The following is a 20,447-nucleotide window of genomic DNA, read 5'->3' as shown; positions in this document are numbered from 1 at the left end:
TGGACTCCAATGTATTTTAAATATATCGAACGGCTGGAGAGTGTACAACGAAAATTAGTAAATGCTATAAATTATAGATTTAATAGACAGAGGCGTTTTTTTAGCTATCGTGAAAACCTTCATTTCTATTGTATGCAGTCTTTGGAAAATAGTAGAACAAATTTAGATTTTCTATTTACTTTTAAAGTTGGAAACAATTTGATTGCATCTCCTTTGGTTTTGTAAAAAAACACACTTTAATTGCAATCCCTACATTCTTCGAAAGAGGCAAAACGTTGGCTGTGTCTAAATATCATTCAATTACACTGCTAACTTTCCAATTATCAGATGAACCCGTACTTATAACAGGGTAAAGAACGCATTTCCGAATCTTGATCTATTTGCTCTGAGCTTTGAAGCTTTTAAACGACACTTAAAACGGTATACCAATTAATGTACTGTAACAAAAAGCTGTAATTAGTTCTTAATTAGATTTTGCTGCTAAAAAATAATTTATACTAGTCCATTGACCAAGTATCTCTTTTTGTGACTTGTTTATAAATAAATAAATAAATATCGGAGTCCTGTAAATAAACTGTTATGGTCGTCATAATCGCCCTACTGAGTGACAAAATTTAGCACCAATTTCACGTTATTTTGTTATCTGTGGGAACAATGGTGATCGTTCTCTAGCAGTAATTTCCAGTTTTGTACTGTCCAAAATACACGAGCTGAATCGCTTTAACATGTGGTTTCCACAAGTCTTTGGAGTTACGTCAAATCTGTTATTTATGGCGATAAATTATCCAGTTTTTTTTTTCAACATCAAAAATTCACAAAATTACAAAATCACCCCTACTATTTATAAATCATTAACCGGATGCTTAACGAAAAACACGTTGCTACTACTCCATCAGCTTGGATCTGTAAATTATAGAAAATATTTCGCACTGTGAAGTGGTCGAAAATAGGAGTAATAAAACGCAGTCTTCGTACGCGAAGTCTAACATTGAATTCCTTTTTTAGTAAATGTTTTAATCACTCAGCATAAACATCCACGGGAATGTTTCGGCTAAGGAATGGCTTACATTATCAATTTGGTTTAGCCACGTGACCGTAGCATATGTGTAACGCAATACTTTCATGTAATAAGTAAGACTAGACTAGACTTTGTGGAAGACGAAAGTGTTTTCTTTCTTGTAAAAAGTATCGATCGTCTAATGTGACAATAAAATGTATATCGCAGTAAGAAACATGTTATAAAATAAAAAAATCTGTAAGGCGGCGGTAAGTAGATAATAATTGTATTTTGATATATTTATATCTTTAAACACACAAAAAAAACCATTGCATTTCCAAAATGGTTTTAATAATTGCAGTAGTAGTTCCTCTTTTTTGTTTCTTTGTTTGACAGAACAATAATCACAAAAAAGACACTTTCAAATCGGAAGCACCAAAAAAAAAACAAGTTGCAGCGTTTCAATTTCCATGTAATGCAGGATAATTTCTGGTGAATTTGCAAGAATTTCTGGAGAATGCTAACAATCCAGTGACAATTTGTGAGGTATCACTGAGCTTTATAGGCAATTCCGCATCAAATTTTACAAGTTTTTTAAATGCCTGAAGTGTGTAAACACGAGTGACTTTATGTAGAACACATGCAAACCCATCAGAACTCAACTGAAACTTCAAGTTCTTCGAGACCGCTTAAGCTTAGGGTGACAAAACATAAATAAAAAAAATGAAATTCTTGTTTATTGCACACAATTCGTACCAAAAATTTGGAAATTTGAACAAACATAATAATTAGACATAATGTGCTAATTACCAGTTTAATTAGTCCTTTGTAATGTCGGATTATCAATAATAATCCTGAAACTGCCCGGGTTATTCCAGACAGCAGGACGCAAATATTTGTAAAGGGGACAGACAAACAGAACATGGTAAAATGTTCCCAGTTCTAACAAATTGGGAACAATTTTTTCCGTAACGCATAGTTTCGGGTGTTAAGGCTCTTTTCACGGGTTTGTTAGATATGGTTGGCGGTAGCAAGGTATTATATTTTTAATGTGACAAACACGTGTGGTGATACCTTTATTTTTCACTTAATACAATAAATAACTGGAGGCGTCACAAAATCATTGAAATGGAGCTGTAAATTTTGATGGAATATTTGGGTATTTTTTAAATGAAATCCGACAATATCAGGGACTTTCGGGTCAGTTAGAAAAGATAGTGTTATTGCAGTGTTGTAAAGATATCTGGGGAATTTTTGGAAAATTATGGTTTCAAAGGAAGGTCAACATTTTAAAGAGACTCAAAATAACACCGAAAATGTTTTAAAAAATTATCACAGAAAGAAAAACAGTTTGGGTCTGAAATATGGCTTTAGAACAAACTTAGAACCTGCATTTCGTTGAAAATTGAAAACTACCCCGATATGAGGGGACAATTCCGCGCTTAATTTAAATTCAACCTTTTCTATCGAGGCCGGTCCCGAGCATATTTAGCCCGGGTTAAATAGTTCACCGTTCCAGACCGAACAAACACTGCGATATATCCAACACTGTTTGCAAAGAGGAGACCAGGCGATGACAAATTGCAAGTCAAGGTGGCCCGTGATAAACGGTCAGCGTTTAGCGCCGGCCACCGGCCAACTAATGATACCCCTGTCCGCCCCTTAATGCCCTTATTTCGCCTTTGATCTAGTGCCGACACCTCAACCCTTATTGCAGCCCTTAACACCCTCGCCACCCTTACTTAGTCCATTCCGCAATTTGGGATCAGAAGGAAGTCTAGCTGCTGCATCAAATTGATTATAACGACCGGTTGATTGAGTCGTTAACGATTTTGTATAAATATTGGGACCATCGATTTTCTGCGGTTCAACGGATCGGGTGGAATTTTCGAGGCATTTGAAACATATACAACCTTCGAACACCATTCTTTAAGGTATACTTGATGCTGTAAAGTCTAAATAATGGTTTCTTATGCGCTTTAACTCTACTATCTTACTATCTTTGTGTATAAAAAAGCTTTTAATTCCTAATAATATTTTAAAAACAACCTATTGTTTCAAAGGGTACTTATTTTGATCACATATTGCTTTTAGAGCCACATCATTTTTTAAAAGCAATTTGTATAACTCGAAATAACTTAAATTCTCGTTGCACTTTGTAATCAAAGTGCTCACGTGAGGTTGACTTTTTTCGTTACTCAAAAAGTTATTTATAATTGAAAACACTTTTTCTCTCAAAGCCATCGAACACAAACATTGATATCATTAGCTTGCCAATCTTCCAACTTTTTACTGGTTACAAATTCCTTTGTTAAAGATATTTCGTCAAATAGTTCATCTTCATTTATTAATGGTACAATATACAATAAAATAGTTTTTATTTGGGAGTTGGATTTCTGAGTAATGTGGTATTTTTTGAAGTAGTACCGATTTAAATGGATCCAACATTTGAGAAGATGGAGTTTCCCATTGTGAGAGGTATACCTCGGCTGTAAACTAATTCAAACTCAACTATAGTTGTTTCTATGGAATTACAATTTGTAGTTAACTCATCTGTCTGGAGCATACTTTTTAAAATGAGAAGAATGAAGCACTCCTTTTTTCTAGCTTTCACTTTGCACTTGAGTTCTCTATATACATTTTTCGACATTTACCTGCTGTAGACATTTTACTTGCCTTGTATAAGTGGGGGATAAAATATATTGAAAAATCCGGGACAATCCAAGACTAGTAGATTTTCCAAGACGTGGTCGGAAAAACCTAAACCTCAACCTGCAAATCCTGCACGGTTGGTCAGCCTGACTAAACTCAACTCTATGTCGGATTTAATTTAATTTTCACTATTTTTGCATCCCTAAGTTAAATACTAAGTGCTTGAAATTACTATTGCTAACATTGTAAGAACCTTCAGCTTCAATTATATGTGCACCAAAGTTTTTCCAACCATAGGTAATATTGGAAAGATTAAAAAATCACATTATCATTTAATTCCATTAATTCGATATATTTATTTTGTTGACAATTAAAAGAGAATTTTACTGTTTTCTTCAAAGTGATGAATTGTAATGGAAACCATTTTCTATCTTCCTTAAACATCCTATAAAGGGTGTTTTCAAGAGATTCGCTGTCGGGGACTGTTTGAAACTCAGAAAAATTATTTTTGTGTCTGGGTTCCATCAAGTATAGCATGGTATTTGAACTATTCTATTATACAATTTGGTATGCAGTTTTCAATATAGAGGACATTTCCACATTTTACCTGAAAATTGTGTAACTGTTAATATTTCTGTCATGTAATAGTGACGTATAAATTAAATATTATTGCAAGTACAAAAAAACTGGATATTTCCAGTAATGCTACGAATTCGTGTCTGGTAATGGACATAACCCACATATGTTATTAAGTTGACTGGAAAAACTGTTATGCGAAAGTTTGTTTCTGTCTCAGTTTACGTTTTGTAACGTAATGACAAAATAATCTCTAAATCTCTGGATTTAAAACATGGACACCAAATATCATCACCCTTGTCTATCTTCTAGATCCTCTCATCATTTTTGTAGAACATGTTTTTATCTCTTGTCTTCAAATAACTGTTACTTCTAAGCCTATTGTTAATTATTGCTAATTAAGTTCAACTCTAGGTTCAACTTAATCGTTTAAAAATTACCATGTAAATACACCGGAAAAGTCAATTTCAAATGTTGTTTTCGACTCATAAAAGTTGCATAATCGGAAATAGAAGAAAACGATCCATAAAAAAAGAAACGGGGGCATAACTTTTCCCTTCTTATTCGTGATTCCATAAAATCCCGGCCACAAACTTATCCACCGGGGCTTTTCAATAAACCATTCGTCCAAGTCTCCATTTATCATATAGAATTTCCCGGGGAAAGTCTGAGACGAAAAATCAAAACAAATATGCAGACATTTTCTCGCGCCCCTGAACGTATTATTGAATTGACGGAAGTCAAAACTCCCTAATACGGAAAGTCGGACACGAAACGAAATGGGGAGAAATGACCGATGGTGACGCCGTGTCCGACATAAATATTTTTTTATAGATAACTGAAAAAAAAACAAATAAATTTCGTTCGGTTGCTTTCAGATTTTGTGCCACAGTTTCGAGTGTCCCTCCATATTTAGGTGTGGTATTGGATACACGACACAGTGAAATGGATTTTTAGAATTATCTGGAATTATCTAGAAATTATCTCGAATTATATGAAATTAACATGGAAAAAAAAACGGAATGTTTTCTGGGTATTTCTTTAATTTTTACGCACTAAATTTTGGGAAACGGGTCCTAAAAATTTGAAAAAAGGAATTATTTAGTAAATTAGATGAGATTAAAACCCGTTCTGCATTTGTTGATGTTGTTTTAAAGCTCACGAGGGGTGTTCGAACATTTTAGAAAATAATTGTTGATGGATCCAAAAAATCGTGACGGATTTTCGTAAACTTGGAGCCGTTAGAGACAGCTTTTGTTAGGCTTTCGTGCTATTGTAACCTTGCCCCCAGATGGCGTTTTCTAATATAATTATAATAAGAAAACGAAATGACTTTTTACGTCAGTGGAAACCGCATTTCGATATCATTATCCTAACCTAAAATATAAGTAAACGAAATTTAAACAAAAAAAAAGTTCAAGTTTAAAATAACAAAAGTGGAAACAATAACTATAAAATTAAAAATATCTGTTGATATCTTTTATAAGTTTCTTTAAGGTGGTAGTGAATTTTGGTGTGTTCTCATTTCCTTTGGTATCTAGACTAGAAGTGAACCAGAGCTAGAAAAAACTGTCTTCTTCTGTAGAGAGAGCTAGATTAATTATACTCAAAATCTTATCACCGGTACTTCTCATTCTTCACTCTTATCATATTATTATATAGATGGGTATTCCAGTTTACTTGATCGGTTCTGTGGTGTTTATTAATGCCACATCTCCAACTTTGAATATCCGATATTGGGAGAAAATTTCCATTAGGTACTGAGTGCAATTTAATCCAGAAAATATCCTGGAATGGTCGGTAACGTGTTCAGTTTCGCATTTGATTTAGGTTCTTGGATCGATAAACGCAATTTCATACATTTCGGCGAAAATTTAATTACCTTTACGGAAAGATATTTGTCACAATATTTGCTATTAATCAAGATAATCTTGGCGCGTTTGCTCAGAGCTTCCTCCGTTCTCTTTCTGGCAATAAGAAAACAAATAAACTTTCAAAGTTCTAGGTAGGTACTTATGATGATTAAAACATCACGCGTTCTCCTGAAACTTAAATATGGCCGCTCAAAGACCACTTCGTTTCGTTTTGCAAGGAGCGGAGATAGATATTTTATAGGGATTCCGAGGCATCCGCATTTCGGGTTGTTTAATTTGCTTGGATTGCTAATTGCATTTGAATCCCGCTAATGTTTTTTTTTTGCTTAGTTTTGAAAAAAATCTCTCCGGAAGTGTTTTTGCTAATTTTTGTTTGTTTAATAAAAGCCTAAGTCGCTTATAATTTTCATTTTACATCGCAACTACTCATGTCATTCAATATTGGCACTCTCCATATGTCACAAAATAATTTTAATAATAATTTTAATAAATACACGTTTAGTACTTCAATCGCAATTAAACATTCAATCGTGCAGAAGCACAAGTTTTGATTCTTCCTGACAACAAAAATAATGTTGAGTTCATCAAGACCAATTTAAACATAAAATTTCAAAACAGGTCTGTTCTACTGGTTAATAAAGCAAAAAATTTGGGCGTTGTCTTTGACACCGGTTATCGTTTGAAACGCACGTCGCAAATAAACTTCAAATTGACTATATACGTTTAAACAAATTAAACTTTTTTAAACAACATTTGATATCTATGCTAAAGATCCAGCTTTGTGTCACTCTGACATTATCGCTGCTAGATTACTGCGACGTGCTCTTCTTCTTATGGCGCCGTCTCCTTTTGAAGGTTGGCGATCCAAATAGCTAACGTGATTCTAGATACGGCCATACGGAAGATGTCGAGCGATGAGCAACCAAACCATCGTCGAATGTCCTTTAACCAAGAGTTTTGGCGCCTGCTGACCGACCTTTTGCCTTGGACTTTGCCTTCTATGATTAGGCGCAGAAGTTCATACTTTTCACCTCGCATTATGTGCCCAATATAACGAGTTTTTCTTTTTTTGATGGTAAGCATAAGTTTTTTTTGTTTTCTCATGCGGTTGAGAACTTCTACGTTTGTTACTTTTTGGACCCATGATATTCTTAGCATACGACGGTAAATGTACATTTGAAATGCATCTATTTTCTCTTAGGGTCCAACTCTCACATCCGTACAGAAAAACCGAGAAAACATAGTATCTGACCATGCGTACCCTGAGCTCCACACTCAAATCTGATCTCACTAAAAGTCGTCTCATATTCAAGAATGTTTTTCTGGCCTGTTCTATGCGGCATCTGACTTCTTCCCTTGGTTCACATTGATCATTTATGATGCTCCTCAAATATTTGTATGAAGATACTTGTTCCACGTGGTCTACGGAGGCATTTTGACCTTGCTTATTAAATATGAAGAAGTATTCTAGATAATATCACATACTTTGTTTTGTGAGTAGAATTATCCATGGTGGCCAGCCGCCGCATCTGTCAGGGCTGTTTCCTATATCAAATGACAAAAAAATATAACTTTCGTAAGAAATATAAAAAAATATTTTTACTTCTCACTTTTTTTTTCTTGCCGCCTTGCTTTTCTGTGGTTCCAGCTATCGCTATTGAGATTCTGTCTCTATTTCCTGTCTGTGTGCCTACGCCCGAGCCTTTTCCCTTTAATGAATGACGTTATATTTAGTTATATATTTATATCTTTTTTGTTGTCTTAGTTTGTAAAAATCGTTTTCTTATATACTAACATTAGATAATATAGAACAAATTAGGTCAATTCTAAATCAGTTGACTTGAGATTTTGGCGAAACGTCTGCAGGATTCCAGTCGGAGTTCAACAAGCGAATGGACGTTATATATATATATATATATATATATATATATATATATATATATATATATATATATATATATATATATATATATATATATATATATATATATATATATATTCACGTATTTTCACTTTTTTTTTCTTTCTATATAACATATAATTTAAGTATAATTTAATAATTAAGTATCTTTCAACTATTTTCGGTAAAAATATGAAATTTTGTTACGGTTTGACAGTGACAGTGAGCAGCCCTTGTATTTATCGTTTTAAAAGTATTATAACATACCCTAACTTTTAGAGTTAAAAGTAAAAAACTGGAGTAATGCAATATTTAATAGTAAGCCATGGTGATATTGGTTGGTGTTGGTATTTATATTTAATGGGGCGCCCCCCGCGGGGGTAGAGCACTCAGGCTACCAAATGGCCCGATGTGCCCTGAGACCGCACTAGAGGGCGTCCAGAATGCCGCTCCTCCTATAGAAGCTTAGCAACTCCTTTAGCCCAATACCGTGCACTGAGTCCAGATTGATCAGGGCCGTTCCGAAGACTCCAAATCTTGCCCATGTCAAGATTTGAAGATATTGGTTGGTATAGTTCAATTAGATAGTGTTTATTGAGTAGTTTATTTTATACTCACGCAGTCAAAAACTGTAATAAAGTTACAGCAGGAACATGCAATAAATTAAATGAACTCTATCCAAAATTTGTCGCGGATGAATTTACTTCACAAGAATGAAGATATGCTTTAAAATAGTCTTTTATAAATTTTATGCATATCTTCATACGTCCATAAACAGTGCTATAATATATAATAGAGAGAATTTGAAAAACATATAAAATTGATAAAATATAAATAAATTCAAAAAATTTAAAAACAATTTATTGGATTGATAAATGTAAACAGATTTACAGGGTTACGGAAATTCCATTTGGCTTGTTATTTTAATAAATCTTTATTAAATTGTATAATTCATCGGCCGTAGCTTAATACCAAAACAAATATATTTACAAATATATTTGAAGTCATTGTGTAGTTCGAGTATAATCGGCACAATCGAAAAATTTAAAAGTAGATAGTATTAGGAATCATGTAGTTTAATGTTAGTTTAATTATTCAATAAAATTAAAAAAGGGTTAGGGAAACCGTGTACTTTAATTTTGGTTTAATAATTTAATTAAACTACAAAAGAGACTACTACAATATTGTTTAAATTCTATTGAAAAATATATAAGTTCGGTCTTAAATGATCTAATCGATGCGCGGAGCTATTTCTACTCTCACCTGGATATTGGTCGATCAATTTTTGTTCTCCAAATATTTTATGACCCCACAATTTTCGCATCGTCTTACTTTGACAATAAAGTGACATCGGACATACAATTTTCTAATTTAATATTTTTATGTTTATTGACTGTTTTTCATATGAAATTAGTAAATGTCCTTCTGAATTGTAACAAAATATTAATTTGAAAACATGCTTTATATTTTAACGTTCTTAGTAAGGAACATGATTATATTTTACAAATTTACTTGCTTTGAACAATAAAAATAATAATAACAATACATTAAAATTCTTATAAAGTAGTATTTCTGTGCTATTTTATCCAAACTGATTTATTGCGCATTCAATTTTTTTTATTAATTTTTCTAGTTTCTGTTAATAGTCTAGTACTCCTCACTTGCCGAATATTAATTTAACAAGAAAGTTTTTAACTTCGGCGTGTAGCTCTCCATTCCCACCTTGCGGTTGTGGAAAGCGTAAAAACTGTCCAGCGCACGTGTGTCGGTGTCGAAACAACCAACGAAAAGTGAGGGTTAAAAATGTCTCTGCCCGGCAATCAATTATCGTTAGACGCGTTCTTGTCAAATTTTCATAATTAGGATGCCGGGACTGCGAAGTGGCATTGTTACCGCTCGGCTTTAACGAACATTTAGTTGTTCACATTCGTTTTCAATCCTCGCCCGGCCCTAAACTGTACAGCCGGCGCTAATTATTTCTCACCTCACAATAACTCCCGCAGTCTCTCACTCCGAGCTACAACAATCTGTTTTGAGCTACAACGCATTGTTTATTGTGTGGAACTACGCCACAAGTTTCGGTCGGTTGTGGTTTTGGAACAATCATTCTTTCAGCGGCTCAGTGATTCCAGGTTTCATTAACAGGAAGAGATATACAAGGTTCGGTTTGCAGGCAAGGCCTCGCAACTACCGCCATTCGGTGGAGCGTACTATTGATTAATACGAAACTTAAAACTATTAGACCTAAACGAAAAGGAGCAGCTTTATGATTTTTGTTTAATTTCGTTATAATTTGGAAATTATTTCAGTAAACTGCAAATTAGTTTCTCAGTTTTAAACTTCCAATGCGCGACTGTAATACTCTAGGGGTGGGTGGGGCAAAGCGGACCCACTTAGGTTTTTTATTACTGTTTGTGGCTTTTAACCATCAAGTCGATTTATTTTTGACTAACTTTAACTAAATTTTCACGAATTTTGGCGAAATTTCTGGCCATTGTGCTCCACTCTTCCCTATTTATAATGTTACATGAAATAACTATTTTTCCATCGATTAAAAAATTTGTTATTGGTATTTATAAGATTTTCGAAAGCTCTGGCTTTAGGCTAAATATAATAATATGGAATAGCCTTTTTTGCATTTTTTTTTCAAATTGCTAAAAATTTACAAATAACCAGAATGTATAATAATTAGAAGAAAAAACGAAAAAAAAACATTTGGTTTATTTTTGAGGACTTCTTTGCCCCAGATGGGCCGCCTTGCCCCACCATCCTCTACGATCAGGACTGAGGAGAACTCAATGGTCAACGTTGATAACATTATGTTTTGAGGAATTAAGCTCTATCAAACACTCCAAAATAAGCTCGATATAACATAAATTCATAACCAAAAATCTTTATAGTTTGTCTAGCTTTCGAGTACCTATAGCTCAATACGTTTAGATGTGGGGGCCAATTCCAGACCCAAGTTCGTTTTGCGCCATTTCACAGTTTGAATATGGCTATTATTGGACTGCTTTACTTTCTAAGGAAATAAATGCATATTTAAGTGCATCCCGTATCTCGATAGTCTCATCTGGTATAAACAGAAACGACTTTCAATAAGACATTTTTATGTTAACATTGTCTTACAGAAAAAAATAGTTTACTCTATATATTGAGTTTTGCACCTAGGTATAGCTTTTTTATTTACACTTAGCATTGTAAAATACCAATGAAAAGACAAAACTTAGCATATTTTTTTCTGCTGTTAAAAAAAAAATCGAAGAAGTGAAACAAATGCTGTTCAAAAATCGTCGAATAACTATTAGAGATGCAACGCAATTTTTTCCGAAGTTTTGAGTATGAAACGTGTATTAGCAAAGTTTGTTCGGAAACTTCTTAATTTTGAACAAAAGGACCGTCGAAGGAGCATCGTTCAAGAGCTGTTAAACGTCAATGGCGATCCTGATATGCTCATAAAGGTCATAACTGGTAACGAATCATGGGTATAAGACGTGGAAGAACCCAGAATCGTCAAAACCGAAAAGATCACGTCAAGTTCAATCAAATGTCAAGGTTTTACTTACTGTTTTCTTTGATAATCGTGATGTAGTACATCAAGAGTTCTTGCCACAATTAAGAGTATTACCTTGCTTCGATAATTGTAAAAAACTTTGCCACAAGTGTGTTATATCTAGGGGGATTACTTGGGAGGATGAACAAATGTTTTTAAATAAAACTTAAATTCGCTTTACTTTTTGAACACACCTCATATACGAAAGTCACCCGGTAAGTTTCGTAGTTATTTAAATATAAATTATGCCATTAAATTTCTTATAAAAGAGTAGTCCAATAAAAACAAAGATTGAAATGTGCATCTTCAATTATTCCATTCCAAGATTCCATATAAAGCAATACTAGTATATTATTTAACGAGCGTATTATGAAGGCCATAATAAACGAGGATGATTTATAAAACGAGCCGCTTGCGGCGAGTGTTATAATCATCTGAGTTTATTATGGTCCATAATACTCGAGTCAAATACTATACTTTATCTACAACCATCCACTTATATAGGGTACCTCACCGGAATTGAAATGTGTCATTTTATTGTGAAAAAAAACTATACATGGGAGAAACCTGAAAATTCGGTAGGAAGCTAATGCTGATGGCAGAGCAATTCAGCTAGAATATTCTCAAGATGGTGGCACTTCCGGTTAGGCCGGAAGTGGATGTTAACTTGCTTTATATGAAATGGAACATAATATCATACATTTTTAGATTCTACCATTCACTCAATATCAACACTGGTTACTGTTTATGTATGCTGTTTATGTTATATGTTTATGTGTTATGAGTTGTGATGTAATAAGGAATAAATTCAATGAAAGTCCTGGATTGAACATTTAATAAGTTTAATAATATTTAATTAACATTTACACTTCAGCACACAATTATTTTTAAATTGACGCTTAATAGGATCATTATGTATTACTCTGTCTATTTCATAAAATTGATTGTTATATTAGGGCAGTTATTGAAATTCATCGTAGTTGGTGTAGTACCAATACTAATGTCCGTGGTGTCTTTACTAATCGAAAAAGTGTTATGAGAAGATTCGCTCGTAATAGTAGACATACCTGGATATTGTGAGGGGGTAGAAACAAAAGTACTGTTATTAATATTACAATTAGGGTTGATTTGACTTAATATTTTAGTAGCTGCATCGGTCTTGTTCTTCTGCGAGTCTGCAATATAGCCTTCAGCTACAGAAGCCGACTTCCAGCCTCCGTGGCGCTTCAGAGCTGTCATACTTGCCCCTGCGTCGACATACAATGTGGCTGAAGATCGTCGTAGACAGTGCCCGGTATATCTTTCTGGGTTTTTGATTTGTAAGAAACTTGCAATTTCTCTGCCCATTTTGGCAAACTTGTTAATGCCGATAACTTGTTTTGTGCATTTTCCATTTTGAAAATTCATAAAAAAAGAATCTGATGCATTTGGCAGTCTCAGATTTGCATATTTTTTAACAATATCATGGAACTTCTCAGTAATAGTAAAATTCCTAGGGATCTTGGTCTTCGTAACGGGAACTATTACTCTAGTGCAACCTTCATAAAATGTAACGTGTTGTATTTTCATTGCATGTAGTTCATTTGAGCGGCATGCACCCATCACTCCCATAATTAATGCAACCTAAAAAATTAACACCTCTTGGTAAATACCGTAGGTATGTAACGTCTTATCATTCCTTACCTTTGTAGCCAAATATTTTGTATCAGGAGCTTCATAAATAAATTTATTTATTTCCTGTCCGGTAAATGCCTTAGATTTTTTGGGTTGATAGCCTTCTGATTGTCTTTTTAATAAAGCATGTAGCTTCGCGTAGTGGTCGATCTTGACATTGTGTTTAATATAAAGTGTGCTTTTCAGCATGGAATAAAACGTCCACAAGGAGGACGACTTATACTTTTTAGCCAATTCTTTGAAATACACTAATAATGTATCTTCAGAGAAGGAGGTGGCCTTGTTTCTTGATCGCCAATCCATGAAATTGTTGTAGGCAATTTCATAATTGTTTCTTGATTTCTTGGGAAGTAAATCCAGAGACGCAGCTTCCGCTGCCGCTCGAATTTCCGGGGGTGTTAGTACTTCGTTTTCAGAATCCATTTTTATTAAATCTTATGTTTTAATTGCAAGGCGAAATTTTAAAGCTTCTCTATATGAATATTATTTACTTTACAATTATTATTTCATGAAAGAAAATGTTTGTATTCACGATGAGCGTCGCGTCGGGTAAGCTGTCGCTATGGATACCCGCTGCGCGCTGTCAGATTTAGCCTGCACGGCCTACTAATTCTTTTTAATTATTGTCATATTGGTTTGTATTTTTTGAACTGTTTTTGAATAATAGAATTGAATTGGTAACGTGTGTATGACTTTAATATGGGTAACTTTATAGTAAATTTTCATAAAAATAATAAATGAAATGTGTGAATTCTGCGCCGATTAATTGAAGCCCGGATTATTAAGAATTCCAGAATATTTTATTACACTTGTTGTTTTATGATATAATTACACTTGTTTTTTTATGATATAATTACACTTGTTGTATTATGCGTAGCATAATACTCTCACTGTCAGAAGTATTATGCGTCTATTATTAAATGGTTGTAGATAAAAATTTTTATCTACAACCATTTAATAATAGACGCATAATACTTCTGACAGTGAGAGTATTATGCTACGCATAATACAACAAGTGTAATTATATCATAAAAAAACAAGTGTAATTATATCATAAAACAACAAGTGTAATAAAATATTCTGGAATTCTTAATAATCCGGGCTTCAATTAATCGGCGCAGAATTCACACATTTCATTTATTATTTTTATGAAAATTTACTATAAAGTTACCCATATTAAAGTCATACACACGTTACCAATTCAATTCTATTATTCAAAAACAGTTCAAAAAATACAAACCAATATGACAATAATTAAAAAGAATTAGTAGGCCGTGCAGGCTAAATCTGACAGCGCGCAGCGGGTATCCATAGCGACAGCTTACCCGACGCGACGCTCATCGTGAATACAAACATTTTCTTTCATGAAATAATAATTGTAAAGTAAATAATATTCATATAGAGAAGCTTTAAAATTTCGCCTTGCAATTAAAACATAAGATTTAATAAAAATGGATTCTGAAAACGAAGTACTAACACCCCCGGAAATTCGAGCGGCAGCGGAAGCTGCGTCTCTGGATTTACTTCCCAAGAAATCAAGAAACAATTATGAAATTGCCTACAACAATTTCATGGATTGGCGATCAAGAAACAAGGCCACCTCCTTCTCTGAAGATACATTATTAGTGTATTTCAAAGAATTGGCTAAAAAGTATAAGTCGTCCTCCTTGTGGACGTTTTATTCCATGCTGAAAAGCACACTTTATATTAAACACAATGTCAAGATCGACCACTACGCGAAGCTACATGCTTTATTAAAAAGACAATCAGAAGGCTATCAACCCAAAAAATCTAAGGCATTTACCGGACAGGAAATAAATAAATTTATTTATGAAGCTCCTGATACAAAATATTTGGCTACAAAGGTAAGGAATGATAAGACGTTACATACCTACGGTATTTACCAAGAGGTGTTAATTTTTTAGGTTGCATTAATTATGGGAGTGATGGGTGCATGCCGCTCAAATGAACTACATGCAATGAAAATACAACACGTTACATTTTATGAAGGTTGCACTAGAGTAATAGTTCCCGTTACGAAGACCAAGATCCCTAGGAATTTTACTATTACTGAGAAGTTCCATGATATTGTTAAAAAATATGCAAATCTGAGACTGCCAAATGCATCAGATTCTTTTTTTATGAATTTTCAAAATGGAAAATGCACAAAACAAGTTATCGGCATTAACAAGTTTGCCAAAATGGGCAGAGAAATTGCAAGTTTCTTACAAATCAAAAACCCAGAAAGATATACCGGGCACTGTCTACGACGATCTTCAGCCACATTGTATGTCGACGCAGGGGCAAGTATGACAGCTCTGAAGCGCCACGGAGGCTGGAAGTCGGCTTCTGTAGCTGAAGGCTATATTGCAGACTCGCAGAAGAACAAGACCGATGCAGCTACTAAAATATTAAGTCAAATCAACCCTAATTGTAATATTAATAACAGTACTTTTGTTTCTACCCCCTCACAATATCCAGGTATGTCTACTATTACGAGCGAATCTTCTCATAACACTTTTTCGATTAGTAAAGACACCACGGACATTAGTATTGGTACTACACCAACTACGATGAATTTCAATAACTGCCCTAATATAACAATCAATTTTATGAAATAGACAGAGTAATACATAATGATCCTATTAAGCGTCAATTTAAAAATAATTGTGTGCTGAAGTGTAAATGTTAATTAAATATTATTAAACTTATTAAATGTTCAATCCAGGACTTTCATTGAATTTATTCCTTATTACATCACAACTCATAACACATAAACATATAACATAAACAGCATACATAAACAGTAACCAGTGTTGATATTGAGTGAATGGTAGAATCTAAAAATGTATGATATTATGTTCCATTTCATATAAAGCAAGTTAACATCCACTTCCGGCCTAACCGGAAGTGCCACCATCTTGAGAATATTCTAGCTGAATTGCTCTGCCATCAGCATTAGCTTCCTACCGAATTTTCAGGTTTCTCCCATGTATAGTTTTTTTCACAATAAAATGACACATTTCAATTCCGGTGAGGTACCCTATATAAGTGGATGGTTGTAGATAAAGTATAGTATTTGACTCGAGTATTATGGACCATAATAAACTCAGATGATTATAACACTCGCCGCAAGCGGCTCGTTTTATAAATCATCCTCGTTTATTATGGCCTTCATAATACGCTCGTTAAATAATATACTAGTAATACATTGAAAATATATTACAACATAACTTCAAAACCCTAGTTAATTCTCTAAAATACTATTTTCCGACGTCAGTTTCGTTACGTAAGGTTGCTGACATTTCATTCATTCATTCATCATTCATTTGTCAAGCATTGTCAAGCACTTGCTCTAGTACGCTCCGCTCGTGCCAAATAAACTTGAGACTCAAATGCCGTTTACCACACTTGTAGCATAATATGCTATTGTCGCATTATGCATATTGACATTATCTTCACTTTATTTTTTTTTTTTTCGTTTTTAGTTAATGTAAAAGTTTAAAACTTCCAAAATTGAAGAGAAGAGCAAAATCATTTATTTTTCAGAAAATTCCTTGTACATTTTTTATCAGACATTTTTATTTTCAAATTTGACGTGTTTATTAATAACAAATGTTGAGGCATTCGAAATAGTGAAATAGAATTAGTATTATTGTTTGAAGGTTTTGAAACACAAATAATTCCTCAAAGTGATGGTGACCAGTGAGAAACAAAATTCAATACCCAAATTCCTAAGTGTCTAACTCATGCCATTTCTGATATGATTTGCGGATATTAGTTACGTTGTTTACTAGATGCATAGTTTTAGAGTATTAATTTCATCCAAAAACTGACAGCAAATGTTAAAAATGTCAATGATAGGTTTTCTAAAAATTAATTTTGCTAAATAAATATGGCCTCAATAAATCTCCATTTGGAATACTAGCAAACGTAAAACTGTAAACCCTCTGAAAAAGCGGTCAATGAATGAATAAATTTGGCAAAATTTCGAAGTAACCGAGTAATAATTTAATGCGCACTGATTTTCTTCCTTTTAATGTGAAAATTTTGCATTTCCATTTCTCAACCCGTACGGTGATAATCCTTTTAGTTAGCTGATGTACTTTTGGTGTTCTTCTATTGTGTCTAGGACGGGTAATTAGTAAGTCATTGCCGATTAACCACGACGGACTCATTCGTCTAATGCTATTATGATTATCCTTGACAGCAAGAAGGAACAGGGAATTGGGGTGGATGCGGCAAGCGTGGGGCTGGCTTTCAAGGGGATGCTCTTGTTATTAGCTCGGGTATGTCCGACAACAATACACGTTGTATCGAGAGCAATCAATGGCGACTGCTTCATTAATTACGTATTAAGGGAAGCAAACTTTTAGATTTTTTATGAGTTACCGACTGATTGCTTTTTTGCAAGTTCTTTATTGCCAACCTAAAATGAACCAAATTTACTCCATAATAAATCGTTTTTTTACAGGGTATCGATAGTGTTTTTTATTTAGTAAAAATAAAATAAATTAAAGAACTGTACTTGTTTTGAATAAATAATAAACACAACTTGCTTTATAAGGTACTTTCTGTGCAAATATCATCATCTCTAAGTAGGCTTATCAGAACGGAAGTGGCAATGAGCGTCACTCTAACACCTACTAAGAACCGGGCTTTTTAAATGGGGGGGAAACAACCGATTTATAAAACAACTGAACGGGGGAGGGCGTTTGCGTTAACGAGATTCTTTTTAAAGGTGCCCTTTTGTTTCGCAAATACGCGCCTCATCTTATAAAAAACCATATTACTTTTTATTGGCTGCAATAATGAGACGAGCTGTTTTACATTTTATGTACTGCTTAACAAGTTTCGCAATTTTTAATTTTTTTTTTTTTTAAATGGAACCGGGGAATATCGACAAACAAATGTTGTTTTAGGATTGCGAGAAATACAATAAGTTTGAGTTTTTAATTGTCTCTCCTGATATCTTACCCATTCCCATTGGAAAAAAACATAGTATACAGTTTGCTACAGCTTACTCCTACAGAGGTATTTACTCTTATGGTTAGGACTATGGTTTTTTGTTACTTATTTCAAAATTAAATATGGTAATCAGTATACAAAATTCTGGATTATAAATACCAACAAATAAACAAATTAACGCAATATATGTTTTATATGAGCTCAATTGTTAACAGCTTTTATAATGAATAAATTACAGCAGTTACAATTTAATGAGTGAACTTGACAAAAGGGCTCAAGCCGACGATTGATCGAAAGGAAGAGCAATTAGATAAAGTACAAAATATATTTAACAAGGTGTACCTAGCTATTCAGATGTACAGACAGGCACGGGATTCCAGCGCACCAGAAGAAACCAATGTTTGGAAAAGGGGTAAAAAAAAATTAAGAAAGTAAAACTGATAAGAAGGAAATATCTGTTTGAGGCAATAAGAGAAAAGAACAAAACGGTGTAGGATTTATTAGAAGAATAGCATTTTCATGATTTCAATTGGTTCAATTTGCTTGGTTTGCCATGGCATTCGATCCTTAATAGGTTAATAGTTACCATTTTAGATGTAAGAAATACATGTTGCAATGGGAAGCATCCGAACCAAGTTAATAATAAAAATAAAAACAATAATAATAATAATAAATGTATTTAGCACTTGGCTATTTACATAAGCAATTTTAAATAAACAAACTATGAACTTCGCAAATGGCCCGTAAGCCTCTCCTTGAATACTCTTAGGCAAGACGCGTTTTAAATATTATCCGGCAGTTCATTAGAATTACGAACACCATCTTAGAATAGAGGTTTCTGTAAATTTGTAGTTTTTACTATAGAAACATTGAAGTGCTGATTGGAAAGTGTATTATACTAATAAAAATTTGACCTTTTTTCCAGTGATAATTGGTTGGTGATCGTGCCCAATTCCATAAACCAAAATTATACTTGCTCTTTTAATGAACTGTCCGACATTTAGCCAATTTAGCTGATCTAACATATTCTTTATATGAGTATATCTATCACATTTCACCCTATTTTGTTGTAACTGTAACTTATTTAAATCTTCTTTTGTACAAGATATAAGCAACGAACAGACATACGAAAAATGTGGAAAAATTATACTATTATTCACTAATATCTTATTCCATTATAATAAAACTATGCTACACAGTTGCAAAACCCTATTTTCTTACCAATTTTTTTGCACACATATTCAACATGATTACTAAAACATTATTGTGGATCTAAGATCATTCCTACATATTAATTAATATTATTAATTTTTTTAATCAATTTTGAAATGTTTGATCTAATACCATCTAAGCGGAATTTGTTATTTTCATTACAATGTCTAACAACAAGAAAATTGATAATTTAAGACAATGACATTTTCTTCCAACTTCCAAATTTTATTTCTACACATGGAAATTCTTCATAGATTTTATTATTTGTACTGATAGCAGTAATTTTCAAAAACCAGTTCAATTCAATTCACAATTCACAAACCATAATAGTATATCCAACAAGTGCGGCAAACGTCATTTGGCTCACGAGTTTATTTGACACGGAGCGATTGTATAATAAACAAGGGACTAATAGTATATTATGCAACAAGTGCGGCAAACGGCATTTGACTCACGAGTTTGTTTGACACGGAGCAATTGTATAATAAACGAGTGACTAATAGTATATTATGCAATAAGTGCGGCAAACGGCATTTGACTCACGAGTTTATTTGACACTAGCGGAGCGAGTGTTTAATAAACGAGTGACTTAAAAAATTTACCGAATGTGTTGTATCCTATACTTTTTCTACGACCGTTAGTTTTTCAGTATTTTCGCAAAACAACAAGAATACATTCACTGACATGACCGTCAGATTTGACAAACGTCACAATCCGAGCGGTAAAATCCCGGAAATATCCGAAGTGACTCTGATCCGTGAAAAACGAAATTGACGTGGTAAAGAGACGCTTCCCGCACGCTTGATCAGTGTGTAATTAGGCATTTTACAGACGGGAGTAAAAAATAGTATATTATGCAACAAGTGCGGCAAACGGCAAACAGCGATGCGAATTTTTAATAAACGAGTGAGTTAAAAAGTTATTGCATACTATACCATTAGTTTTTGGGTCCATTTTCGCAGAACAACACGAATACGGTCACTGACATGACCGTCAGAATTGACAAACGTCAAATCCCTACGGTAAAATCTCGGAAATGTC

At 33.6% G+C, this 20,447-nt stretch overlaps 3 protein-coding genes across 6 annotated transcripts in view; 2 read left to right on the top strand and 1 right to left on the bottom strand.

The window, feature by feature from the left end:
* The window catches only part of LOC132703142 (myelin transcription factor 1), a 456,348-nt gene that overhangs the window by 119,060 nt on the left and 316,841 nt on the right, over positions 1 to 20,447 (top strand). The window lies entirely within an intron of this gene.
* On the bottom strand, positions 12,480 to 13,649 carry LOC132703772 (uncharacterized). The gene is made up of 2 exons (XM_060673231.1): positions 13,236 to 13,649; positions 12,480 to 13,175 (listed from the first exon to the last, which is right to left on the bottom strand). Exons 1-2 carry the CDS (start codon positions 13,647 to 13,649, stop codon positions 12,480 to 12,482), a joined length of 1,110 nt encoding a protein of 369 aa, XP_060529214.1.
* Positions 14,678 to 15,847, top strand: LOC132703774 (uncharacterized). Its single transcript, XM_060673232.1, has 2 exons — positions 14,678 to 15,091; positions 15,152 to 15,847. The coding sequence occupies exons 1-2, from the start codon at positions 14,678 to 14,680 to the stop codon at positions 15,845 to 15,847; spliced, it is 1,110 nt and encodes a 369-aa protein (XP_060529215.1).

The sequence above is a fragment of the Cylas formicarius genome, unplaced genomic scaffold (assembly GCF_029955315.1).
Source record: "Cylas formicarius isolate icCylForm1 unplaced genomic scaffold, icCylForm1.1 PGA_scaffold_6__28_contigs__length_40554024, whole genome shotgun sequence".
In the NCBI taxonomy this organism is placed as follows: Eukaryota; Metazoa; Arthropoda; class Insecta; order Coleoptera; family Brentidae; genus Cylas; species Cylas formicarius.
Note: the sequence above shows the minus strand (reverse complement) of the source record. Positions and strands in the feature narration are given on the sequence as shown.

Coding starts and splice junctions, on each gene's coding strand:
- LOC132703772 (XM_060673231.1), bottom strand. CDS start 13,649: ATGGATTCTGAAAACGAAGTACTAACACCCCCGGAAATTCGAGCGGCA. Junction 13,176..13,235: donor CAAAATATTTGGCTACAAAG/GTAAGGAATGAT, acceptor TTAATTTTTTAG/GTTGCATTAATTATGGGAGT.
- LOC132703774 (XM_060673232.1), top strand. CDS start 14,678: ATGGATTCTGAAAACGAAGTACTAACACCCCCGGAAATTCGAGCGGCA. Junction 15,092..15,151: donor CAAAATATTTGGCTACAAAG/GTAAGGAATGAT, acceptor TTAATTTTTTAG/GTTGCATTAATTATGGGAGT.